This window comes from Diabrotica virgifera, chromosome 6 (genome assembly GCF_917563875.1).
Source record: "Diabrotica virgifera virgifera chromosome 6, PGI_DIABVI_V3a".
Lineage (NCBI taxonomy): Eukaryota > Metazoa > Arthropoda > Insecta > Coleoptera > Chrysomelidae > Diabrotica > Diabrotica virgifera.
The window spans coordinates 240,290,241-240,314,405 of NC_065448.1; the positions used below are offsets into that span (position 1 = coordinate 240,290,241).

At 32.8% G+C, this 24,165-nt stretch overlaps 1 protein-coding gene across 1 annotated transcript; it reads left to right on the plus strand.

The window, feature by feature from the left end:
* The first annotated feature begins 685 nt into the window (after positions 1-685).
* On the plus strand, positions 686-23,344 carry LOC126887417 (ethylmalonyl-CoA decarboxylase-like). Its single transcript, XM_050654928.1, has 4 exons — positions 686-915; positions 5,514-5,700; positions 20,256-20,423; positions 22,968-23,344. Exons 1-4 carry the CDS (start codon positions 771-773, stop codon positions 23,290-23,292), a joined length of 825 nt encoding a protein of 274 aa, XP_050510885.1. The 5' UTR covers positions 686-770; the 3' UTR covers positions 23,293-23,344.
* Positions 23,345-24,165: the final 821 nt, after the last annotated feature.

Here is a 24,165-nt window from a genome sequence, read left to right on the forward strand (position 1 = left end):
GGGGTAAAAAAAGAGAAAATTTAGTGTGATTTTTAATTTTAAATACAGTCGAACCCGCTTATAAGAATATCTGTGAAAAGAATATTCCGCTTTAGGGAATAGAAATTTGAGGTACCGAAAAGTTTCTGCTAGCCACTAATGATCGTTTAGTAGAATATCCCGCTTATAGGAATACTTTTACTTGGCACGAAGGCTATTCCAGTAAGCGGGTTCGACTGTAGCTTATTCAAAAGAAACTTTTTATTTATTTTAAGGGACATTCGGCCCTCAGTAATAATATCTTTCATTTTGCGTATAAATTTTTTAAAAATATTTATTAGTTTTTTCAGGATATAAAACTAGAAAACTAAATATAATAGGATTAAAAAACACTTAATTATAACTCTTATGGTTATGATTTATCATTGCCTGTTCGTAAAATGAAAGAATTTTAAAAATTTGTTTTGTTATTGTAATAAACATGTTTTGATTGGTGATCTTTCCGGGCCCCATTCAAATACGGGCCCGAGGCAGGTGCTTCACGGGCCTAGCGGTAAAATAGGCCCTGACAACTCCAAAATCTCGGTTCTCCTTTTGAAGACTCAGTACTTATCGGACCGCCCTAGTATATTACTGCGGTATACAGATTCACCAACCGTTAATTTGACCTTAAACTTTGAGTTTGGTTTGTTTATAAATTCGTCCACGGCAATATTCAAACCCAGCGTGCACGGCGTTAACATTTAGTTTATTGTAAGACTGAGAAAAAGTGACAAGCTAACTTTATCAAAATGGCTACCTCACCGGAGTTGTGTTATATGGGGAAGTTTTTAGAAAAATACGATGGCGGCAAAATATATTTGAAGAAAGATTATTGGAACGAAGGAATTGCTTTAGTTTGTATTGAACATTTGGAAAAAAGAAATGCTATTAGTGGTAAGTAGAAGTTTTATATTTTTATTAAGATATTTATTAAAAAAAATCTATATTGTTTATCATATTATGAAATATGTTAGGTACACAATTTTGAAAAGTAAGAATGGGTGAGGTACTACAGGCAATATCTTTTCTCATTCATTGTGTTTTGTGTATTATTTTTTTCCGGAGATTGTATGTTGTTAATCCCTGTCCATTGCCCAATGTTTCGGAGCCAGGACATTTTGATGCGTCCCATTCCTCTCTTGCCCTCAATTTTATCCTCGATTATATAAGTTGGAGAAACTGGTATTTTTAATTTCGCATGATGTGACCTAGATACGCCGTTTTCTTTTCTTGATGGTTTCGAAAAGTTAACGTTCTTGCTTGATTCTTTTAAGGGCATCTACATTTGTGACTTTCGCCGTCCATGGTATCTTTAGGACACGGCGATAAAGCCATGCACATTTCGAAAACTTCTAATCTGTTTATATCTCTCGTTTTGAGTGTCCAGCCCTCTACGCCATATAGCAGCACCGACCATACGTAGCACTTAGTAAACGTTAGTCTCAGATGAAGATCGACCTCTGAACAGGTCCGTACCTTCTTGAATTTTACGAAAGCTTGTCGAGCTTGCTCAATGCGACATTTTGCTTCCCTGTCCGATACCCAGTCTTCAAAAAGCCACGTTCCCAGGTATTTAAATTTGCTCACTCTTTTAATGGACTTTTACCCCAGGCTGTGGGTGAAAAATAGGTCGATTTCAGGATATAATTCAGGAATTTTTTAAACCTATCATGTGTTGTAAAGGACAATGCCAGGAATAACTTCTACTAAAATGTAACCAAAAATATTGGCCGCTTTTTTTTATTGCGATTTTCATTTGTTAAATTTGCAATTTTTAATGATTTTGAATTTTGCAGCTTAGGATATTGATTTTAGAGAAAAACTTTTTAATAAAAAGTTGTAGTAAATTTAAAAACCTACAATTTGAGGTACGGTAAGTTTAATTTGATTAATTGGTTATTGCAAAACAGCCTGCGAAAGGTCCAAAATGGCCGTTTTTTACAATTACAATATTTTAACTATTTATAATGGGAAATAAGCCACAATTATTAAAAAATGATTTTTATTAACGTTTCGACGCCCAAATCGGGTGCCGTTGTCAAAATACAAAATATTTTGACAACGGCACCCGATTTGGGCATCGAAACGTTAATAAAAATAATTTTTTAATAATTGTGGCTTATTTCCCATTATAAATAGTTAAAATTGTAAAAATGCCACAAGAAAATAGCTTCAGAACAACATTGCAATATTTATTGTACAAATAATTTTTTTTATTTTTTAAAGCTTTAAAATGAAGATCTTTCAATTCCAAACATAAAAAAAATTGTAAAGCCAGATTAACGAATTTGTGGCTTAGGTATTATAAATTGTTTATCCCAAGAGATCAAATGTCGAATGTCGAAGGCTATAACTTTTTGAAAAAAAATCGTAGAGAGTTGGTGAAACATCTAATCTCCTTCTATAGAGTTATATTTTTATATTCTGATGTAAAATCGGTGCTTTTGCGGGCGGCCGAATTTTGCAAATCGCCCGGCTCGCTTCAAATCCGCGCGGTCGGAAAATTTTCACGTAACTTGTATTAAATTTTGAAAGAAAACAAATTAATAATATTACCATTATAATATACAGTCTATTTACCACTGTATTTGTTTTTCTTGATAAACTTTTATATGTGAAATTTCATTTCTGAAGAAATAATATTACAAAAATGATACATATACATATATGAAATATATAACTATATTTTTAATTTTTTCATTGTTATATAAATATAATAATAATAATGTTACTTCTTACTATAATATACAATATAAAACTTTTTCTTCTTGTAGTGACTATTCTTTTTGGATTTCACATATAAAAGTTTATCAAGAAAAACAAATACACTGGTAAATAGACTGTATATTATAATGGTAATATTATTAAATTGTTTTCTGTCAAAATTTAATACAAGTTACGTAATAATTTTCCGAGCGCGCGTATTTGAAGCGAGCCGGGCGATTTGCAAAATTCGGCCGCTTGCAAAAGTACCGATTTAAAAAATAATTTTTAATAATTAAATGTAATAATATTTTATAATAATTTTTATTTTAAGATAATATAAGTCTTTCTTTAGTCAATGACTCTAAAATAATTTCTTAATTGTTATAAATAAAGGCACTACGATTTAAGAAAAAAAAAACAATTTTCTCGGCTTCAGTTGATTGTAGAAAATTTCAATTTCTTTATAAATCTTCGTTTCGTCTTCAGCAACAATAATCAATCTGTAAGTTAGAAACTCATAGGATATACAGGGCCGCTTCAGCTCTAAATTTGTATAACGAAATTTGCCCATTTATTTTCAATCCCAAAAATTATCTCGGCTTGAGTTGGTCGTAGAAATTTTTTATTTTTTTATAAATCTTTGTTTCATCTTTATCAACAATAATCTGTAACTTAAAAGCTCATAGGATGTACAGGGCCGCTTCAGCTCTAAATGTTTATAACGAGATTTGCCCCCTTCCAAAAATTAGAGGTTTAAAAATATTTTACGCATTTATTTACATCAGAATATGAAAATATAACTCTTTAGAAGAAGATTGGATGTTTCACCAACTCTCTACGATTTTTTTCAAAAAGTTATAGCCTTCGACATTTGACCTCTTGGGATAAACAATTTATAATATCTAAGCAACAAATTCGTTAATCTGGATTTACAATTTTTTTTTATGTTTGGAATTGAAAGATCTTCATTTTAAAGCTTTAAAAAATAAAAAAATTATTTGTACAATAAATATTGCAATTGTAAAAAACGGCCATTTTGGACCTTTCGCAGGCTGTTTTGCAATAACCAATTAACGAAATTAAACTTACCATAGCTCAAATTGTAGGTTTTTTAATTTACTACAACTTTCTATTAAAAAGTTTTTCTCTAAAATCAATTTCCTAAGCTACAAAATTGAAAATCATTAAAAATTGCAAATTTAACAAATGAAAATCGCAATAAAAAAAAGCGCACAATATTTTTGGTTACATTTTAGTAGAAGTTATTCCTGGCATCGTCCTTTACAACACCTGATAGGTTTCAAAAATTCCTGAATTATATCACGTTTTTTCACCCACAGCCTTTGGTACTGATATTCAGTGTTATGGTGGAGTTTTCAAGTGCATCCATTCGCTTACTGCTTACTGTCCACATTTCAAATATTTCTAATTTATTATTAACATTGTTTATTAAGAGTCCATGTCCCCACATTATACAAAAGAACAGAAAATACATAAAAGTTTACAAGCTTTCTTCTTTTTTTGTAGTTCCTTCTCCTATCGGAGGTTGGCTATCATCACAGCTATCCGTACCTTATTGGCAGCGGCTCTGAAAATATCTACTGAGCTGCAACTATACCACTCTCTTAAGTTTTTCAGCCAGGAAATTCTTCTTCTACCTATGGATCTTTTCCCCTTAATTTTGTCCTGCGTTACGAGCCTTAATAATTAATATCTCATATTTTGCACCTCTAGTAATGTGGCCCAAATATTCCAGCTTTCTTGTTTTGATGTTCTTTATTACCTTGCAATCTTTTGTAGCCTTCCTAGCACCTTTTGGAAAGCTTTCGTAGCCTTTCTAGCACTTCTGCATTCGTAACTCGTTGGATCCATGGTATTTTCAAAATCTTTTTATAGCACCACATCTCAAATGCTTCCAACTTTTTTATGTTGTCTACTTTGAGTGTCCAGCTTTCCATTCCATACAACAAAGTCGAGAGCACGTAGCATCTTAAGGCTCTTATTCTCAGCTCCAGAGGAAGGTCTCGATTAACAAACATTTTTTTCATTTTTATGAATGCTTTTCTTGCGATGCGTGTCCTGATTTCTCTACCTTGGTCGTTGTTTTATGTTACCCAGGTTTTCAGATATTTGTAGTTATTCACTTCTTTTACTTGCTTTCCCTCGATACCTAGCCTTCCTACTGTGTGTTGCTTAGAAATAATCATCAACTTGGTTTTCTTAACGTTCATTTGTAGTCCATATTTTATACAGACTAGATGTAATCTGTTTACTAACCGTTGCAGTGCTTTTAGACTGTCTGCAAAAATAGCGGTGTCGTCGGCGAATCTTACGTAGTTCAAGATTTTTCCGTTTATTGATATACCCTGATCTTGCTCTGATGTTGATTTCTTAAAAATAGCTTCGCTGTACAGATTGAATAACAATGGAGACAACACGCAACCCTCTCTACACATCTTTTAATTTCTATGGCTTTCGTTTCGACATTTTCGATTTTATGCATTGCATTACATTACGTCTATTCCTTAATACAGTTTTTTGGTACTGTTTTTTTTTGAGAATGCTTGCTTACTTACTAATATATTATGGTCTAGGACTAGGACTAGGATATAGTCTACTCTGGTTTATACATTAAACATACCACGAGGTGATAAATGTAATAAATAAAAACAATCTTACAGTATATTTATTATAACTGAATAAAGTAATTGACAGAGTTTAAATGATACATTTAATAATATCCTAATGATATCCCTTTTCTGATTTTTTATTAATTCATTCTTTAGGTAAAATGTATGTAGATTTCATGAAATGTGTTCAGGAATTAGAAAATTGGAAAAATGGAAAAGCTTTTATATTATATGGCGAAGGAACAAATTTTTGTGCTGGAGGAGATTTAGATTTTGCAAAAAAGGAAAGTAATAGTACTGCAGGTTATTACATGAGTTATTATATGCACCATGTACTTAAAAAGTAAGTAAAAAAGTAAGTAAAGAAAAAGTTGATATTTTATCTATCTATCATCATTAGCAAAATTTAATAGTAATTCATGTTAACCTTTTACTGTTCAGTGCTAAGTTTGCTATAATACAGTGGAACCTCGATTATCCGTCTCTCTATTAACCGTCACCTCTGTTAACCGTCAGGATCCATATATAAGTTATATTGTACAGTGGTACCTCGACATACGAGGGTAATTCGTTCCGTAACCTTGCTCGTATGTCAAATTGCTCGTATGTCAAAGCAATTTTCCCCATTGAAAGTAACCGAAATGTCATTAATCCGTTCCATTCCCAAAAAACCACCTTAGTTGTTTTTGTTAAGTGTTTTTAAATGAGAAAAATGTTTTTACAAGAAGAAACATCTATTTATAAGTAACAAAAAATACATACATATTCTGTAAAAACAAAAGAAAAAGTGAGGTGCTTACGGAAGCGCTTAATTTTCGTCAGTGGTCTTCGCTTTCTTCGTCACACTTTGCTCATTTTCATCTGCAGCTCGTTTAAAAAAACTGTCCAAAGAGGTTTGTTTCTTCCTCCCTTTCATAAATCGCTCGTGCCTTCTCACATATGATGCTTTGTGTCAAGGTTCCTCCTTGAAGCTGCTTCTCTGTCACCCATACCATCAGTAGTTTCTCCATCTTTTCATGGAGAGAAGTCCGGAGCTTGGAAATTATTGTAACGCCCTTAGCTGGCATTATATCCTTTATCACCTCTTTTAAGTTAGAAGCAGGTAGTCAAAAAGAGGCATGAATTTTAATAAAAAGCGGTTCCTCGTATCTCAAATTTTGCTCTCATCTCAAAGCAAAACATCGCTCGCTCGGCGGCTCGTATCTCAAAACACTCCTATATTGGGGCGCTCGTATATCGAGGTACCACTGTATACATAAGTAAAAATTTAGTCATCAATTCATTTTGTTTGAGCATTGCGATATGCCAAACGAAATTCGTTGAAATGTACATGTACAGTTATGCCACCACCGCATTTTTTTATGTAAATAATTTTTGTTCTTATCCAGGGCTCTGGATTAAATTTCAATTTAAATAGGTAAGGATAAATGATACCGTGCTTTTAGCCAAGCCGCACACTAAAGAAACATGAAACGAAAAACATGAAACATGAAAGGAAAAACATGTTTCATGAAACTAAAACACTGCTAAACAAATCTCAAAGTCCGCCTACCAATGAAACGAGTGTGATTCATGCTCATGACACATTTTTATTTTCGGAGAGTTTCATAAATGACCGGACGTATATTTGTTTAGCAGTGGTTTATTTCCATGAAACGTAATTTACGTTTCATGTTTCTTTGATGTGCGGTCGGGCTTAGAGTTCTATTTTTTGAATCGCAAGCCGAAAATGAAAACGCACAGCACAATAATTATAAGCATTATTTAGTCGATATCTGTATGTCACCATAATTCAGTGTGTCACCATAATACTATGAATTTTTTTAATGTTCTGTTAACCGTCTTTTCGATTATCCGTCATACCCTTGGTCCTGTGCCCTGACGGATAATCGAGGTTCCACTGTATATTTAAAAATTTAAACATGTAAAACATGTAAACAGCTACCTGGATCTTTGAGTGTGTCGAACATGGTCTATTTCTGGCTGCACATGGATTCGCTCCCGGGTTCAGGTAGGAAGACCTAACCCTTCGGTCATAACTTAACTTTCGGGTATGAGTTTCGGAGCCAACTCGTGTACAATAAAAGTGGTTTTATAGGGGTTGGGAGCGAATCCATGTGCGCCGCTATTTCTAGCTTATATACCCTGGAGTAAGAGGATGGCGTCTATGCGCAGTATCATAGTCGGTGTATGAGAGTAAAAGTATTCAAAATAATTAAATAACAAATAGTATAAAAATTGTTATTTCATGATTTCCAATGCTTTCTCTCTCATACACCGACTATAACACTACGCATATACGCCTTTCCCCAGAATTTGTGCAATGTACGTCAAACCTCAATTTTTTGATAAAGCGTAACCTCAACAACAACTTGACACGATTTTTCAACAAAATTTCCTTTTAGTACGTTATTTAAAGGTAAAATATTGCAAAACCTTTAAATTTTAAAGAACCGTTTGGGTTGACATGAAATTTTGCATACACATAGCTAACAAGTCAAAGAAAAAAAGTGATAATGTGCCGATGTGTGCTTCTGCCCTAAAGGTTAGTTTCACCCCCTTTTGGGGGTGAAAAATATATGTTCTATTTTCTACTTTTGTTCTGTAAAGTTTTTTCACCAAGTTAATACTTTTCGAGTTATTTGCGAGTGAATATATGTTAATTTTTCTACAAAATAACCACGTTTTCAGACGGTTTTTCGCAAATAACTCAAAAAGTGAGTATTTGGTTGAAAAACAAAAATTCTTATCAAAAATATGTCACGTAAAAAAATAAAAAACATGGTGTATATATTAGTCACTATACCTAGAAGAAGCAGAGTTATAGCTAATGAAAAATAGGTTCATATTCTTCAAATTCCAAATCGAATATTTTAACGTGCCATAACCAAAAAAACGAAGCACTTTTTTGGGGAAAACTCATTTTATCTTTTTTAAAGTGTTCAAAAAATGCTTATTTTTGTTTTTAAAAAAAAATTTTTAGCATCAAAAGTAAACAAGTTACGCTCAAAATAAAGTTGGTCCCTTTTTTTTGGTAATAAATCGGGAAAATCGCTCCCTAATTAGCCATATGATCTATAAGTTTCGTCGGTTCAAAGTTCTTATTTTTGAAAGAACTGTAGTTAAAAGGGTTTGAAAGCGTTACTTATCACGAGTGTACGCAAATTTAGAAACACCGCATCTTAACAAATTTTTGTCTTATAGAAAAAAAAAAAAATACAAAATATTCAGGAAAGTAAAGCCGACTTTTTTTATTGTTTAAGATTTTTGGTATCTCTAACAATTTTTAAGTTAGTTTGAAAGAAAATTTTACTTTAAAACCAATTTTTTTAAAAAATAAACACTTTGAATCGGTGATACTTACAGATAATATAAACACAACATAAGTGAAGTAACTTGTGAAGCGGTAATATAGCTTGTTTTAAACACTTTAAAAAACTTGTAATGTGTTTTCCCCAAGAATGCTTCATTATTTGGATATTTCACATTGATAATTATTATTCTATTTGGAATTTTTCGAATATGAACCTATTTTTCATTAGCTATCACTCTGCTTTTGCTGGGTATAAAGACCTAATATATATACATATTTTTTTCATTTTTTTAGGCTATAGTTTTGATAAGAATATTTTTTTTCGATAAAATGCTTACGTTTTGAGTTATTTGCGAAAAACCGTTTAAAAGAGCGGTTATTTTGTTGAAAAATAAACATATTCACTTGCAAATAACTCGAAAAGTATTGATTTGGTGAAAAATCTTTATAGAACAAAAGTTACTCAAAAATAGTCAGTTTATCCATTTCGGGACTTGTACATATATCTTGGACATATATTTTTTCACTCCCCAGATGGGGCGAAAGTCACCCCCAGGGCAAAATTACACATCGGCACCATATCACTTTTTCTCTTTGACATGTTAGCTATGCCTATGCTAAATTTCATGTCAATTCAAGCAGTTCTTTAAAATTTACAGCAAAAACCGTGAAAGAAGGTACTATTTTTTTAATAATATTTTTTGAATACGTATGTTGAAACTTAAGTTGAATTCTACTATCGTAATAAAGAACATAGCTAGAATTTTTATTATAATTTTTTATTATAATTCATACTTTACAAATTCAAATAGATTTATATGTTAAGATTAATATTCCAAATGAAGTATTAAGTTAATTATTTTGTTAATTAAATCTAGTGTGTAAGACAATGTATCTTATCCGTTACATGTAATCTCACTTATAACTAGACCTTCATTAATAAGTGGTTCAACGTTTTCATAAAAGTAATAAACTACAGTCGTAATTACTACAAGCAAAATATGAAATTTGGACTCGTAAACAATAAGGTATAAATAGCTATAGCGGTACAAAATGCAAAAAATAGTGATATTAAATTACTTTAAATCCTAAACCTAAATTAAAATCTGAAAATGTTCAGAAATACAGATCCTCAAAATACAAAATAATACTGACAACGACACCCGACTTGGGCGTCGAAACGTTAATAAATTCATTTTTTTAGTAAAATTGTGGCTTATTTTCCATCGAAAATACTTAATTATAAAAATGCCACAAGGAAATATCTTCAGAACAACATTAATAAAGAAAATAATTAAAAATTGATTTTGGGCCACCACTGTGGCTTTAGGATGCAGAGAAAATAAAATATGTATAGTTCATAATATGTAGCAGACAGTGTGTTCTTTTATTTTCCATAAGTATGTTATCCATAAAATGAATAAGTGACAAAAAAAAACAAAAACTGGAGCTCGCCAAAGCATTTCTGAGGTTTACGGCGCCGCTGTGCCGTAACGGTTGCTTATACGAAAAAACTGCATACAACCTTATTTGTAGAGAAAATAGTGTTCTTTAATTCTGTATAAGTTTTGTTTAAAAAAAATGCATAGGTAATGAGAAAATGTCAAAACATGCTCTCCAAGGGACAGGGATAGTTTCTGCAGCTTATTTTCAAGGATAGGGGTAGTTTCGGCAGGGATGGTGCAATAATCATATACAGGGTGATCAACTTCTGTGACAAAGTCCAATATATCTGTTATTATAAAATATATGAAAAAAAGTTGTTAATAAAAGTTATAGACACCTTTAATATACAAATTTTATAATTAGTGAGAAATATACAGGATCCTCCATAACACGGTGCCAAACCAAAGTTATGTTTTTTTAAATATAACACCCTGTATTTTATTCCAAATCTGGTTTCTCTACATTTTTCTGATTAAAAAGATATAACACTTGTCTAGGGTTATACTGAGTGTTTCAAAGTTATGAGCACTTTTATCAAAAAATCATACTGATTTGATCGCCCTGTATGATTCTAACAGTATAATATAAACTTATTTTTTTACTGCTGCTGACTGTCAATATTAAAGTAGTTTTGCAACAACGTACAATTTTTTTATCACTACACAAATTGTATACAGGGTAAGTCAAAATGCAAATAAAAGATTTTCTTCATATTTTTAAATGGAATACCCTATATTTTATATTACCATCGAAAAGTTCTTTCATTGTACTTGCATATCTTTTAAATATTCCCTATACCTAAAGTTATTAGTTTTCGAGATATTTTAGTTTTATTGTTGATAACTCTTAGATACGTTTATTACAGTAAATTAATTACTCTTAATATTAGAAACCTCCAATGAGTTTGTTAATGATAATTAAAATTAGGCTGCATTTCAGCTTTTCTCCAAGTTTATGGTAAATTCTATACAATAACGACAATTTTATATTTACTAACAAAATGATATTAATTTTCCGCGAAGAAATGGAAACTATAAATTGCTGCAAGTTCTTGTTTAAGGTGGCTTTGAAATAATTGACACAAGAACTGTCAGATGTAAGATTTTAATTATCTGTACGTTTTTATTTTTGTTATTGATTACAATTGTTTGCCATATTGTTGTAATTTTTACCTTACAATAAATTTTAGTCGTGAAGAAATGACAGATATTATATGGATTTTAGGAGAGTGTTTCAAAAACTCATTAGTTGCCACAATAATTTATAAGGAACGGTGTCCACAGCATCAACAACCAAATAAGGGAGCATTTGACAACTTATTACACAGGTTTAATCGTACTGGTTCTGTTTATGAAGCAAAGGAAAAAACAAAAATCATTATTATGGATGAAAATGAATTAAATGTTTTACTGCCTGTTACAGAAAATCCTCATACAAGACAAGTATTCAAAATATTACAAGAGAGCAAGATATAAGTTATGGATCTATCCAAAACATACTCAATAAATACAACATGCACCCATATCATACACAATTACATCAGGAACTTGTTGGGGATGATTTCTAACCAAGAGTACAATTTTGTCAATGGTCACAACAAATAGTTATACACAGAGATTTTTTTGAGTTTGCTCTTTTTTTTTTGGAGACGAGGCAACATTTCACAAAAATGGTAGTGTAAACAGACAAAATTTTTATTATTATTCCACAACCAATCCGTACTGTGCTCAGACGCATAGTCAAACGAGATGGTCCTTAAATGTGTGGGGTGGAATCATGGGCAAGGCAATTACGTTATAGGTCCTTTTTTCTTTGAGGAATCGGTAAATGGTGAGGTTTATTTCAATTTTCTAGTGAATCATTTACCTATTCTACTTGAAAATGTACCATTAAACATCCGCCAACATATGTGGTAGCTTCACGACGGAGCCCCTGCTCACCACAACGCACTTGTCAACGGTGAACTCGATGAACTATTTCCTGAAAGATGGATAGGAAGAGATGGGCCAGTTCGCTGGCCACCCAGATCACCAGAATTAAACGAAGTTGACTTCTTTTCTGGGGTTATATTAAAGACTAAGGGCCGGTTGTTCCAACGCTAATCAACAATGATCATTATCAAATATTTAATTACTGTCACCAACTGTCAATGTCAACTTTGTTTAGGTTGCTGAAAACATAATTGATTACAATTATGAAATTACTTAATCAATTATGTTAATAATTGTTATGTTAATTGATTAACTAATCTCATAATTATAATCAATTATGTTTTCAGCAACCCAATAAAAGTTGACATTGACAGTTGTGGTGACAGTAATTAAATATTTGATAGTGATCATTGTTGATTAGCGTTCGAACAACCGGCCCGTAGTGTATAGGACACCTCCAACAATAGTTGACGATATGAAAATAAGGATTCAAAACGCCTTTCAAAGTGTCACACAACAAATGCTTACAAACATGAGTAGGTCTTTCGAAACTCGTCTCCAGGCTTGTGTAGACGTTATGGGAGGTCATTTTGAACACCTTTTATAACATGAGAAATACGTTGAACATTTTTTTTATTTAATTTAGTTTTTTTAATAAATTTTAATAAAATAAAGTATTGTTATTAATAACTAAGTAATACATGTTTTTATCAACAATAAAACTAAAATATCTCGAAAACTAATAACTATAGGTAAAGTGAATATTTAAAAGATATGTAAGTATAGCGGTATAACTTTTCGATAATAATATAAAATACAGGGTGTTCCATTTAAAATATGAAGAAAATCTTGTAATTACATTTTGACTTACCCTGTATACAATTTGTGAAGTTATAAAAAAATTGTACATTGTTGCAAAACTACTTTAATATTGACAGTCAAAAGTATTAAAAAAACAAGTTTATATTACACCGTTAGAAACATACAGGGCGATCAAATCAGTATGATTTTTTAATAAAAGTGCTCGTAACTTTGAAACACTCAGTATAACCCTAGACAAGTGTCATATCTTTAGAATCAAAAAAATGTAGAGAAACAAGATTTTAAATAAAATACAGGGTGTTCTATTTAAAAAAACATAACTTTGGTTTGGCACCGTGTTATGGAGGACCCTGTATATTTCTCACTAATTTTAAAATGTGTACATTAAAGGTGTCTATAACTTTTATCAACAACTTTTTTTCATATATTGTATAATAACAGATATATTGGACTTTGTCACAGAAGTTGATCACCCTGTATATTTATGAAAAACCCTATTGGTGGAGCATATGACGATATGGGTCAAAAAGCAAAAAAAAAATTTTTCAACCCCCCTTTATTTTTTTTTTGGCTACATAGGTTGCATCAAGAAATCGCTTTTGGTGTTCATGCATGGGTAATAAGAACGTGCACAAAATGATATATGAAGCATTTTAATAAAGGACATGGTGTGTGAATGATTCAAAGAAAATCACTTTCTTGATTAATTCTCCTTTTTTTTTGGGGTGGTTTCGGAAAAAAATGGGGGTGCATTATAGAAATTTGTAAATAACACCAGTACATGAGTAATCGCTAAAAGTTTGTTTACTCTAGCATAGGCGGCTCAGATGGTATATAAAGGGGTTTTTTAAAATGTAACACCCTGTAATTAAAAAATGGGCAACTACCCTTAAATCAAACCTATACCAAAAAATCAGCCAGTTATTTGTGATTAAACTCCCCAGGGTTTCTTCTTAAATTTCATTACAGTTAGAGAAAAATATTTTTTTAAACATCTTTTTTAAAAACTTGTCCACTTTGGGGCGCCACCTCCGCTAAACGGAGGGTGATAGACATATGCTGTCGGGAAATAAATAGTAGGAAATATAGTCCTCTTCATTTTACAATAAAGTAAATTTTTTGCAAAACGTACAGGAGGGGCTACGTTTCGCAAAAACCACAAATTACCCCCTTTAAAGGGATGGAAAGGGGGGTTCCGGGGCGAAATGTTTTAAGAAAACGTTAGTCTTACAAGCACCCCTTGATATACCAAAAAAAAACCGGACTTGTGTCCATTTTGCAAGGTTCAACCTCAAAATCCCGACAGCCAAAATCCCGACAGCCAAAATCCCGACAGCCACAATCCCGACGGCCAAAATACCGACACGCCAGAATATCGACAGGCCAAAATCCCGACAGGTTTGATAAGTTTCTTTTTAACATATAATTACATGTTAAAAAAAAATCCACAAGGAAAAGAAAATGTTTTCCTGTAGTTGGCTGTATACCATCAATCACAAAATTGGAAAAAATCCTTTGTAAAAGGTATAACATTTTTATTAAAATCCCTTAGAAGGGCTACATCACAACAAAACGTTTTCGATTTTTATAAAAAATCATCATCAGTGTTCGATCTAAAAATAAGTATAACCGATTTAATGAATATAAAGTTAGTATTTAAATTTTGACAAAGGTTAGAACAAGTTGGTTATACTTACAAACTGGATGCTAGCTGAGCCACAAAAGAAAAATATCTGGGTAAAAACCCTTTACATATCATATAGACGCCTTAAAAGTGCATACTTAAATACACTAAAGAACTCAACACTCTTAAACAAATTGCTTTCAATAACGGTTACGAACCGAACCTTATAACCAAACTCCTTCATAAGAGACAACTGAGGGTTCTGAGGGAGGCTGCGTTTCCCAGGGACCTGAACACCAGACCCATTTATGCTTCATTACCTTTCCATCAGGAGAGCCTTTCTGGTGATATCAATAATATTATCAAGAGATCAGTTGACAACATACACATCTCTTTTAAGGTTTCCAATAATTTAGGACAATGTCTTTCCAACTCCAAAGACCCTATCAACTACATGAATCGTACATACAAAACAGTCAAAATTGAAAACAAAACAGTCATACTCTTAACATTCCGGAAAATGTTTCTCTAATACACAACATATCTCAAAAGAATTTCTTAAGACTTGACCTATACGAGGACTTGGAAATAATTAGAGAAAAGCAAAGAAGCCCTAACTGTGTTAACCGCCATGTGTCTTTCAATCGTGACTTCAATCCCTTACATCGTCAACTTTTTTCTTAACCTAAATTTCCAAACTTCTTTGCTGTTTCCAAACTCTTTTTCATTTGTATTAACTTTTCCTCCATATTTATTTATCTAACAGTTGACATTTCCAAAATCAACTCATTACCCCTTAACTTCTACTAGTCTTCCAAAATAATCTACTTTAACTTTTTCCACAGTTTTTATGAAATCGACCAGTCACAACTCTAACACTATTTGATTTCTTCCATCCAATTTCACAACATTTCGCCATTTGATCAGGTTTTCGTTCTAGGTCCAACTAAACTTCAGAAAAAATAGTTATAAAAAATTTTTTATCTTAATTCTTCCACTCTCTTATCCATAGGGTGTGGGGTCTGGTTTCTGGGGCGCTCAGCCTTTCTCATCACACCTCATTACAGTGAACAATTCTGATATCAAACCATAAATTATTCATTATTCATTACCTACTAATTTTACACATAATGCTTATTTTTCCAAAACACCTTCATCCATCCATCCAGTTTCAAACCTTCTCAATTCAACTCGATAACTTGGTATAAAAAATAAAAAAATCCCTAATTCATAAACATTTTAGTCCTAGATGTCTATGTTACATAAAAGGACCTCATACCTTTGCCAGGTTGTTAGTTCAATTGATATTCTGTCTTCACTTCCAATATCAACACTCAGGTACCTATAACCAATTAATTCACATATCATTATATCATATCAGTCTCCTCCTGTGACTCATACAACTTATCTTAATTTCAACACTACTTTGATATCAGAATTCCATTTACTACAGACTCTCTAATTTACTCTGCCAATTAGTACAATTAAACCAAAAACTCCTTTTAATTCATAGTAAATTAAACTTTCAGCAGCACAGTTGGACTAACTTCAATTTGAACAGGAACCATAATCATCAACCTATCTATACAAATAAAACATCTTAGCGAAAATATCTCCACTTAACACTTAATTATTTGGTCCAAGTTGTTCTTTACCATAAACGGATCCATTATTTGTCAACTAATTCAACTTCATTTGAATTATGTATAGATGGCTGCATACATTCTGGCTAATTCTCTGTTTACATTATAAAAAGCATTTCATACTCTACGTACATCTTACATATTCAAGGTACTTAAATGTAATTATAGCCACAACTTTGTTGATGTTTGTTATTACTATGTAAATTTTTAAAAAATATTTTACTACAATTAGTTGGCTGTGGTAATACAGGGTAAATTCCACGTCACATTGTCCATCTGTCTTTTGACACCTTTCAGAAACATCACTCATTTCGCACTTAGTTGCCATTAAGTCATTGAAATGTAATCAACTCAATTTTGGATCCCACGTGTTGGGAAATCTGTATACATTACTTTAGGGCATTATCCTGGTTGCCATGTGACCATCACAGGGCTTTTTATTGAAGTGTGCACTTTTAAGGCATCTATATGATATGTAAAGGGTTTTTACCCAGATATTTTTCTTTTGTGGCGCAGCTAGCATCCAGTTTGTAAGTAAGTATAACCAACTTGCTCTAACCTTTGTCAAAATTTAAATACTAACTTTATATTCATTAAATCGGTTATACTTATTTTTAGATCGAACACTGATGATGATTTTTTATAAAAATCGAAAACGTTTTGTTGTGATGTAGCCCTTCTAAGGGATTTTAATAAAAAAATTTATACCTTATACAAAGGATTTTTTCTAATTTTATAATTACATGTAGTTCTTGTTTTTTGTTTATTGCCATCTGTTTTTTAATTTTTGTTACTAAACAAAATGTAGTGGTTGGAATTTTTACTTATGCGAGGATTGTTGCATGTCGGGATTCTGGCCTGTCGGTATTCTGGCCTGTCGGGATTCTGGCGTGTCGGTATTTTGGTCGTCGGGATTTTGGCTGTCGGGATTTTGGCTGTCGGGATTTTGGCTGTCGGGATTTTGGGCGGCACCGAAAAACCTTAAATCACCAGTTTTACCAGTGTTGACTTACAGACCGGAAACGTTAACCACAACAAGGGGAACAGTACAAAAGATCTGTGTGGTCAAAGTGTGATGGAGCATGCTGTGTAGGGCGTTTCACTGCTAGACAAGATGCAAAACCCTCAGATACGACAAACATCAGAAGTGGCTGATGCTGTAGAGAGAATAGCAACACTGAAGTAGAACTAGGCAGGTTATGTACCTCGAATAAGAGATAACAGATGGACAAAGCGGATACTGGAATCGAGACCAAGAGATGATACCTACCGAAGTAGAGGTGTATCCACCAACACATTCGACTGACGTTCTAAAACGTTGTCATAGGAATTGGACGCAAGAGGCAGAAGATCGAAACAAATGGATAATTATGAGGGAGATTTATACCCAGCAGTGGACAAGCAAAGATTTGTAGCTTGTCAGTAATTGATTAAAAAATTTTATACAATATTATGTAATTTTTAGTATAATATTATATGCATGTCGTTGATTGAGGAGCATGTTAAAAAGAAAACTGAACAGTTGAAGATAAAGTACAAAAATATGTATTGGATATTAGATACAGTAGGAAAAATGAAAGAATACCCATGAACGAACATATAAAACACGCTGTATTTTCCTATCACCGTGTCATACAAAAAATTGGCCAGCGCAAGTACATGTAATAATTATTATTACATGTACTTGCGCTGGGCAATTTTCTTTGTGACACGGTGACAGGAAAATACAGCGTGTTTTATATGTTCGTTCATGGGTATTCTTTCATTTTTCCGACTGTAGGTACTTTCAACTTTACATCCAGAACAAAGTACTGATTTACCAACAGATATTGAAACTGGTGTGGACCTATGGCCTAAAATTATGGGGCTGTACCAAAAAAAGCAATTACCGAAATTTAGAAACGCTCCAGAACAGAATATTAAGGAATATTGTATGTGCTCCTTGATATGTTCGAAATGATGATTTACGTAGAGACCTTAAAATCGAATCTATTCCAAATGAAATTAAGAAAGTCGCCTGGAGACATGAAGAGAGGCTCCATAAGCATCCCAACCACGAAGTACTTCAGCTTCTTGTCAGCAAACCCCAGATGCGAAGGTTCAAGAAGACTAAACTGTTAGAGCTTGTGTAATGTGTGAAGTTGTGCCGGGCTTAGTTAGTGCTGTGCATTGTATTGTAGCCACAACAAAGACGTGGGCAATTAGTGAAAAGCAGAGTCAGTGCTGTGCTATGTAGCCACAACAAAGAAGTGGTCATTTCATGTAAAAAAAGCTAGGATGGACCAGGTGACATCTAGTTTAACACTTTTAGGGAAATTAGGTAAAGAAAAAATACTGATCAAAATTGTAAATTAAGTGTAGGTTTATTGTTTAAATATAGTATATTAAGTATGGAGAACGGTAAGGGTTTTATACCGATCGAAGACAATTGTTTGGAGGAGGAGCGGGGCGACGACTCCAATTATTGTCTGAGATCGGTTACCCTTAACGTTCGACATGCTTATAACGTTTTTTGCACGATTGATACCATTATAAATTATAAAATTAAACATTTTCGTCATATTGACTAGTTTCATTCATTTTATCAAGATAGATACTTTGGTTGTTAGGTAGTAACTAGGGTGCATAACAACAATGGAGAATTGAGTTTTTATTTAGTTGTCAATAATTTTAAGTACAATTTTGATTATTATAAATTAAAATATGAGCGAAAGTGAATTTGAAGAAATTGAACGGGCTTGGGAAGAAGGGTGTTCCGCAATTATTCCCGAAAAATCCAAAATCCGTTATCAAAATACCTACCAAAGTTTTAAAAAATGGTGCGAAGGCAAGAATTTAAGAATCGAAGAAAATACTCTATTGGCATATTTCGTTCAAAGACATATGCAGTTGAAAGCTCCTGGAAGCCTCTGGGCAGAATATTCAATGATTAAATCCACCGTTTTTCTTTATGATGGCATTGATAATTCCAAGTTTTCAACTTTGATCGCGTATTTGAAGAGAAAAAATGTTGGCTATAGGCCTAAGAAAGCGAGCATTTTTACACGGGAGCAATTTGAAAAATTTCTGATGGAAGCACCGGATGAAGAACTTCTAGTTCACAAGGTAATATAAGCTAGTTTAGGTAAAAGAAATACTCTAATGAAGATGTTTTCATAACTTGTAGGTCGCAATGATATTGGGAATATCTGGGCCTGTAGAAGAGAAGAATTATATAATATTACTATGAATGACATCCAACAAACCGATGGTTTAATTATTGTAAAAGTACCCAATACAAAAACGAACATCCAGCGTACTTTTACAGTCGTTAATAAATTAATAAACCAGACGATAAAATTCAATATTTAGAAATTCTGCAAAAGTATATAAAACTTCGTCCATTACAAGTAAAATCAAATCATTTGTTCTTAAGATACGCCAAAGGAAAATGTTGTGCTCAAGTAATAGGGAAAGGGACAATCGGGGGCTGGCCTTCTCAAATTGCCAAATTCTTAAATTTGCCTAATCCCGAGAACTATACTGGCCATTCGTTCAGGAGGACATAAGCAACGCTTTTGGCTAATAAAGGTGTTAAAGCGTCCTCGGATTAAAGCGTCAGGGAGGTTGGCGTTCATCGACAGTGGCAGAAAGCTATGTAGAAGATTCTCTTCAAAATAAAATAGATTTTGCCGAAAAAATATTGTGCAATACTAGTAATACTACTAATGTATGCGATTCTGCAGGAGTTTTTGTTAGAAGTGAAACCACAGCCCAAACAAGTGGGATTTCATTAAATAATTTAACAAAATGTACCATAAGTTTCAATATTAATAAATAATTCGTTAGTTTTCTTTATTCTTTCAAAAAATAAATTAAAATTAAGAGATTTTTTAACTCGACGGTAAGTGAATTACTTACCCTCGAGTTGGAGTACTTACCGTCGAGTTGGATTACTTACTGTCGAGTTGCTAGTAAATGTCAGCTACTGACGTAAAATCTGTCACGGTAAACAGTCAAAAATGATCAATCGTGCAAAAAAAATATGTCGTTGATTGAAATTGATTCATTAAACGTTACAAACTAACTTATATATTATATTTGGAAATAATTTTATTGCTATGCATTTTTTATTTGTAGAATAAGAAAACTACCTCTTATTAGTGTTAGTTTAGTTCATGGAGCAACTGTAGGAGGTGGAGCTGAAATTAGTACATTTTGTGACTATATTTTAGTTTCTGATAATACCAAACTTGGATTTGTACAGGGACGTATGGGTATCACGACGGCATGGGGTGGTGGAACAAGGTAAGTGATGTTTTTATATAGTTTAATTAACTTATTAATATAGTTTAACAGACCTTAAACGCACATGGCTTGGAATTTTTCCACTGTTTTCTCCATTTTTCCCTCTTCCATCAACCAGTCTCGAAAGATTTCCTAACCGTAAGTTTCTTTGTTGTAACGATCTCGCTAATTTCTAGTTCCAGGCACAGCTCTCTGATCTTAGCATTTTATTCGTCTCCTCCAAACGTCTTCATCGTCATCCTTTTTTATACCACCGAATACCTTCCTTAGAACACTTCACTCCCAGTTGTTTAGCATATTGGTTTGATTTTTGTTCATAATCCATGTTTCGCTTCTGCATAGGACTGTGGGCTGGCTCACTGTTCAGTATAGTCTCAATTTTCCCTATCTGGAATGACTTTTGCTCTTAGTAGTTTGTGTAGGGCTCCGACAGTCTTCCTTCTCACGAAATTCGCTTCTCAATTTCTTAGTTTTCTTCCCCTTTGCTTGTTAGGGTTACTCCTAGATACTCAAACTCCGTCACCTTTATGAAGTTATTTACTCTCGTTCTTTGTGGTAGTCTTTAGTTGTATGTCTTCAAATGTTATCTAACCCATTTCCATATACTTTGCTCATTAATAATCAGTCCATAATCTTAGCCTTTACTTCAAAGAGCTTGAGAATCCATAACACTTCCCTTTCAGTTCTTGTTATTAACACATACCCTTTCTTTCTTATTCCTCGCTCCTTCTCTCTTTCTTTCTCTCTTTCTCTCTCTCTCTCTCTGTGTCTCTCTTTCTCTCTCTCTCTGTGTCTCTCTCTCTGTCTCTCTCTCTCTCTCTCTCTCTCTCTCTCTCTGTCTCTCTCTCTATTGCTTCCAACAAGGAATTACAGAATACTGTGAACAGAGGATCTTCCTATTTTTACTTAAAATTTTCCTGTTATGCTTACTTCTATCCTTACTTTATTGTTGGTCTTTATGGTCATTTTTACTAGTCTGATAATTTTTTCCAGAATTTCCATCTCCCTTCTTTTGGATGCCTCTCTTCATACTTCCGGCATTTCTTCTCGCTCCCAGATTTTCGTCAGCAAGCTACATATCCATGTTGTAAGTGCTTCTCCCCCTTGCTTTTAATAGATAACCTATTTTTTTGTTAAATTCAGATAATTTTCCTGAGCCCAATTTAGATAAAAAAAATCTGAAAAAAATTGAAGTGTTTGTAGGCATAAAAAAAGAATGTGTGTGTACTTTGTACGCACGTAAGAAGTTATACTTCTATTATATGATTTAAACGAAATTAATATACTTTATATAATAAATATACTTACAATCATAAAATGTATTAAAAAAAAACAAAAAAGAAAGTTTCTATTGGGACTCGAACCAGCGCTGATAAGAGCGGTTGGTATTGGAATTCATTTGCCTTCTCCGCTTAGCCACGGACACTATGTGTCATTATTTACGAAGATCGACTAACTAAACGGATTAAACTTGTGATATTTTGATATTTTGAAAATTGATCAAATTATTTTAATTTTGAATTGAAATGATTTAGAATTGAAAAAATACAACAAAACATAGAGTAAAAAACAATATATTAGGTGAATATTGATAGAAATTTTGATGGTAATCAAATTATATAAATAAAAGTATTACATACTATGTATTTTGGCAGATCAAATAGGTAGGTTTATACCCATGCTACATTAACAATTATTACGTACCTGTTGCTTTTAAAAACTATTTAAAAGTCACTACAATATTATAAACTTTTTTGTTTCTGTCCTCACAACAATAAAACTAATATATTATACATTTGTTTACCTTTAGCTTTACCTCCAAACCACAGCTGCCATATCGGATAATTTTTGACATGTCATTTGAACATCCAATCAGAACAAAGTTATAATGCGCATGCGCCGGGCTGATAGGTTTTAACATATAAAAAAATCACCCTCTATCGCCGGTAAAGAAGTATAACTTCAAAAATATTATGTTTTAATCAGTTTTTTCAGATTTTTTATGCAGAGAATCGCACAAAAATTTTTTTAGAAAAAACATATTTGCGATAGGGAACAGCCGAGTGCAGATTTTGCCATCTTATCTCGCTATAGCCTTTGACCTCGGACTTCCGTTTCCAGAGTTGCAATCGAAAGTACTGTTTTAAAGTCGTCGAATTACACTAAACAGCAAAATTAACGCACCATCTTAAAAATGGGACATTTTTGATGTCTCGAATTTCCTAAATCTGTTATCCGATTTTAGTGATTTTTTTAGTATGTTATAACTTCATTCTTCAAGAATATCGATGTAATAATATTGTTGCTAACATCCTGTGGAATATTGTAGCGTATATAAAATATTGAAATTAAAACTCATCTGTAGCCTTAGGCTTTCTTAACATTTTGCTTTTTGATTCATTCATTCATTGAGTTGTATACGAGTGTATTGATGGCAATATCATGTAAATACTACTTAAACATTTGATTACCAACCATGACAAAATTTTGTAAAATTTATGTCACTTTAGATAATAGGCTCTTTAATAATGGTACCTTTTTCAGATTAGTTCAAATAGTAGGCCAAAGAAAGGCACTGGAATTTCTAGCCTCTGGAAAAGTCTTTAATGCACAAGAATGTTTGAAACTAGATTTGGCATATAAAATTGTTAGTGCAGAACAGAGACTTGAGCAAGCTTTGGATTTCGTCAGAGGTCTTACAGCATTTCATAGCACTATCACACAGTCCATGAAGTTAGTGACAGAAGTAGCGTCAGAGGAATCTTTAGAAAAATCACTTGATTTTGAAAGAAACGAATTTTATACTAAATGGGGATCGGATATTAATAAAGAGGCTGTGAGTAAAAATATTAAATTTGTTAAAAAATAATACATAGAACTCAATATATTTTTATATCTTTGAATAAATATTTTTTATTGTTGTTTTTTTATTTGGAGGACCCTCACATCTTGACCATGGAGGAAATTTTCCACGTGGTCTGTACCGAATTGTACATATACCCAGGTATGCCTCAAAAATGGACTGGAAGTTACCATAGTTTGAAAAATCTTTTGAGAAACCGGTAGGGGTGCTTGCAGCACTCTCTGATTAGACTAGAATATGGTTCGGCTGTGTTTTTTCGTTTTGCAACGAAATTGAAAATGGTTATTCATTTTTTATTTCTTATGAGAAGCATTCAGGACTTTATTTATTCATAAAGTTCAAGGGACCTTGAAGATCGAGGGCTAAAATACAATAATTTATATGATATGTACTTATACTTATTAAAAAACTTGTACTAAGTGGGATGGCTTCTTGTTCAATCATGCTCTTTGCCTACTCAACTCACTTACTATTCTCGTCTATTCATCCCTATTTGTTGCACTCTCTTCCCAACCCTCAATTCCCTCTTTTCTGAGACCTTTCTGTACCTACGCTTTCAAACCACGGTCGTCTGTTTCCTCTTTTCGTGATTAGGCAACGTTTTAGGATAAACTTTGGTGGCCTTTTCCTTTTCATTCTTATCATGTGTTCCATCCATCTCACTCTGTGCCTTGCGACTGATGCTTGGCAGAGGTGGATATCTGGCTGAATTCTGCCTCCCTGGGTTATAGCCCATTCAGCCCATATGTAAATCCAGCCCTGAGAGGAATTGGTAGAAAACAGGCCTCTTGGTTGAAGAATATCAGGGAGTGGACAGGTATAAAGAAAGCAAAGCAACTATTTAGAATAGCTCTAGATAGAGTCACCTGTCACCTCTTG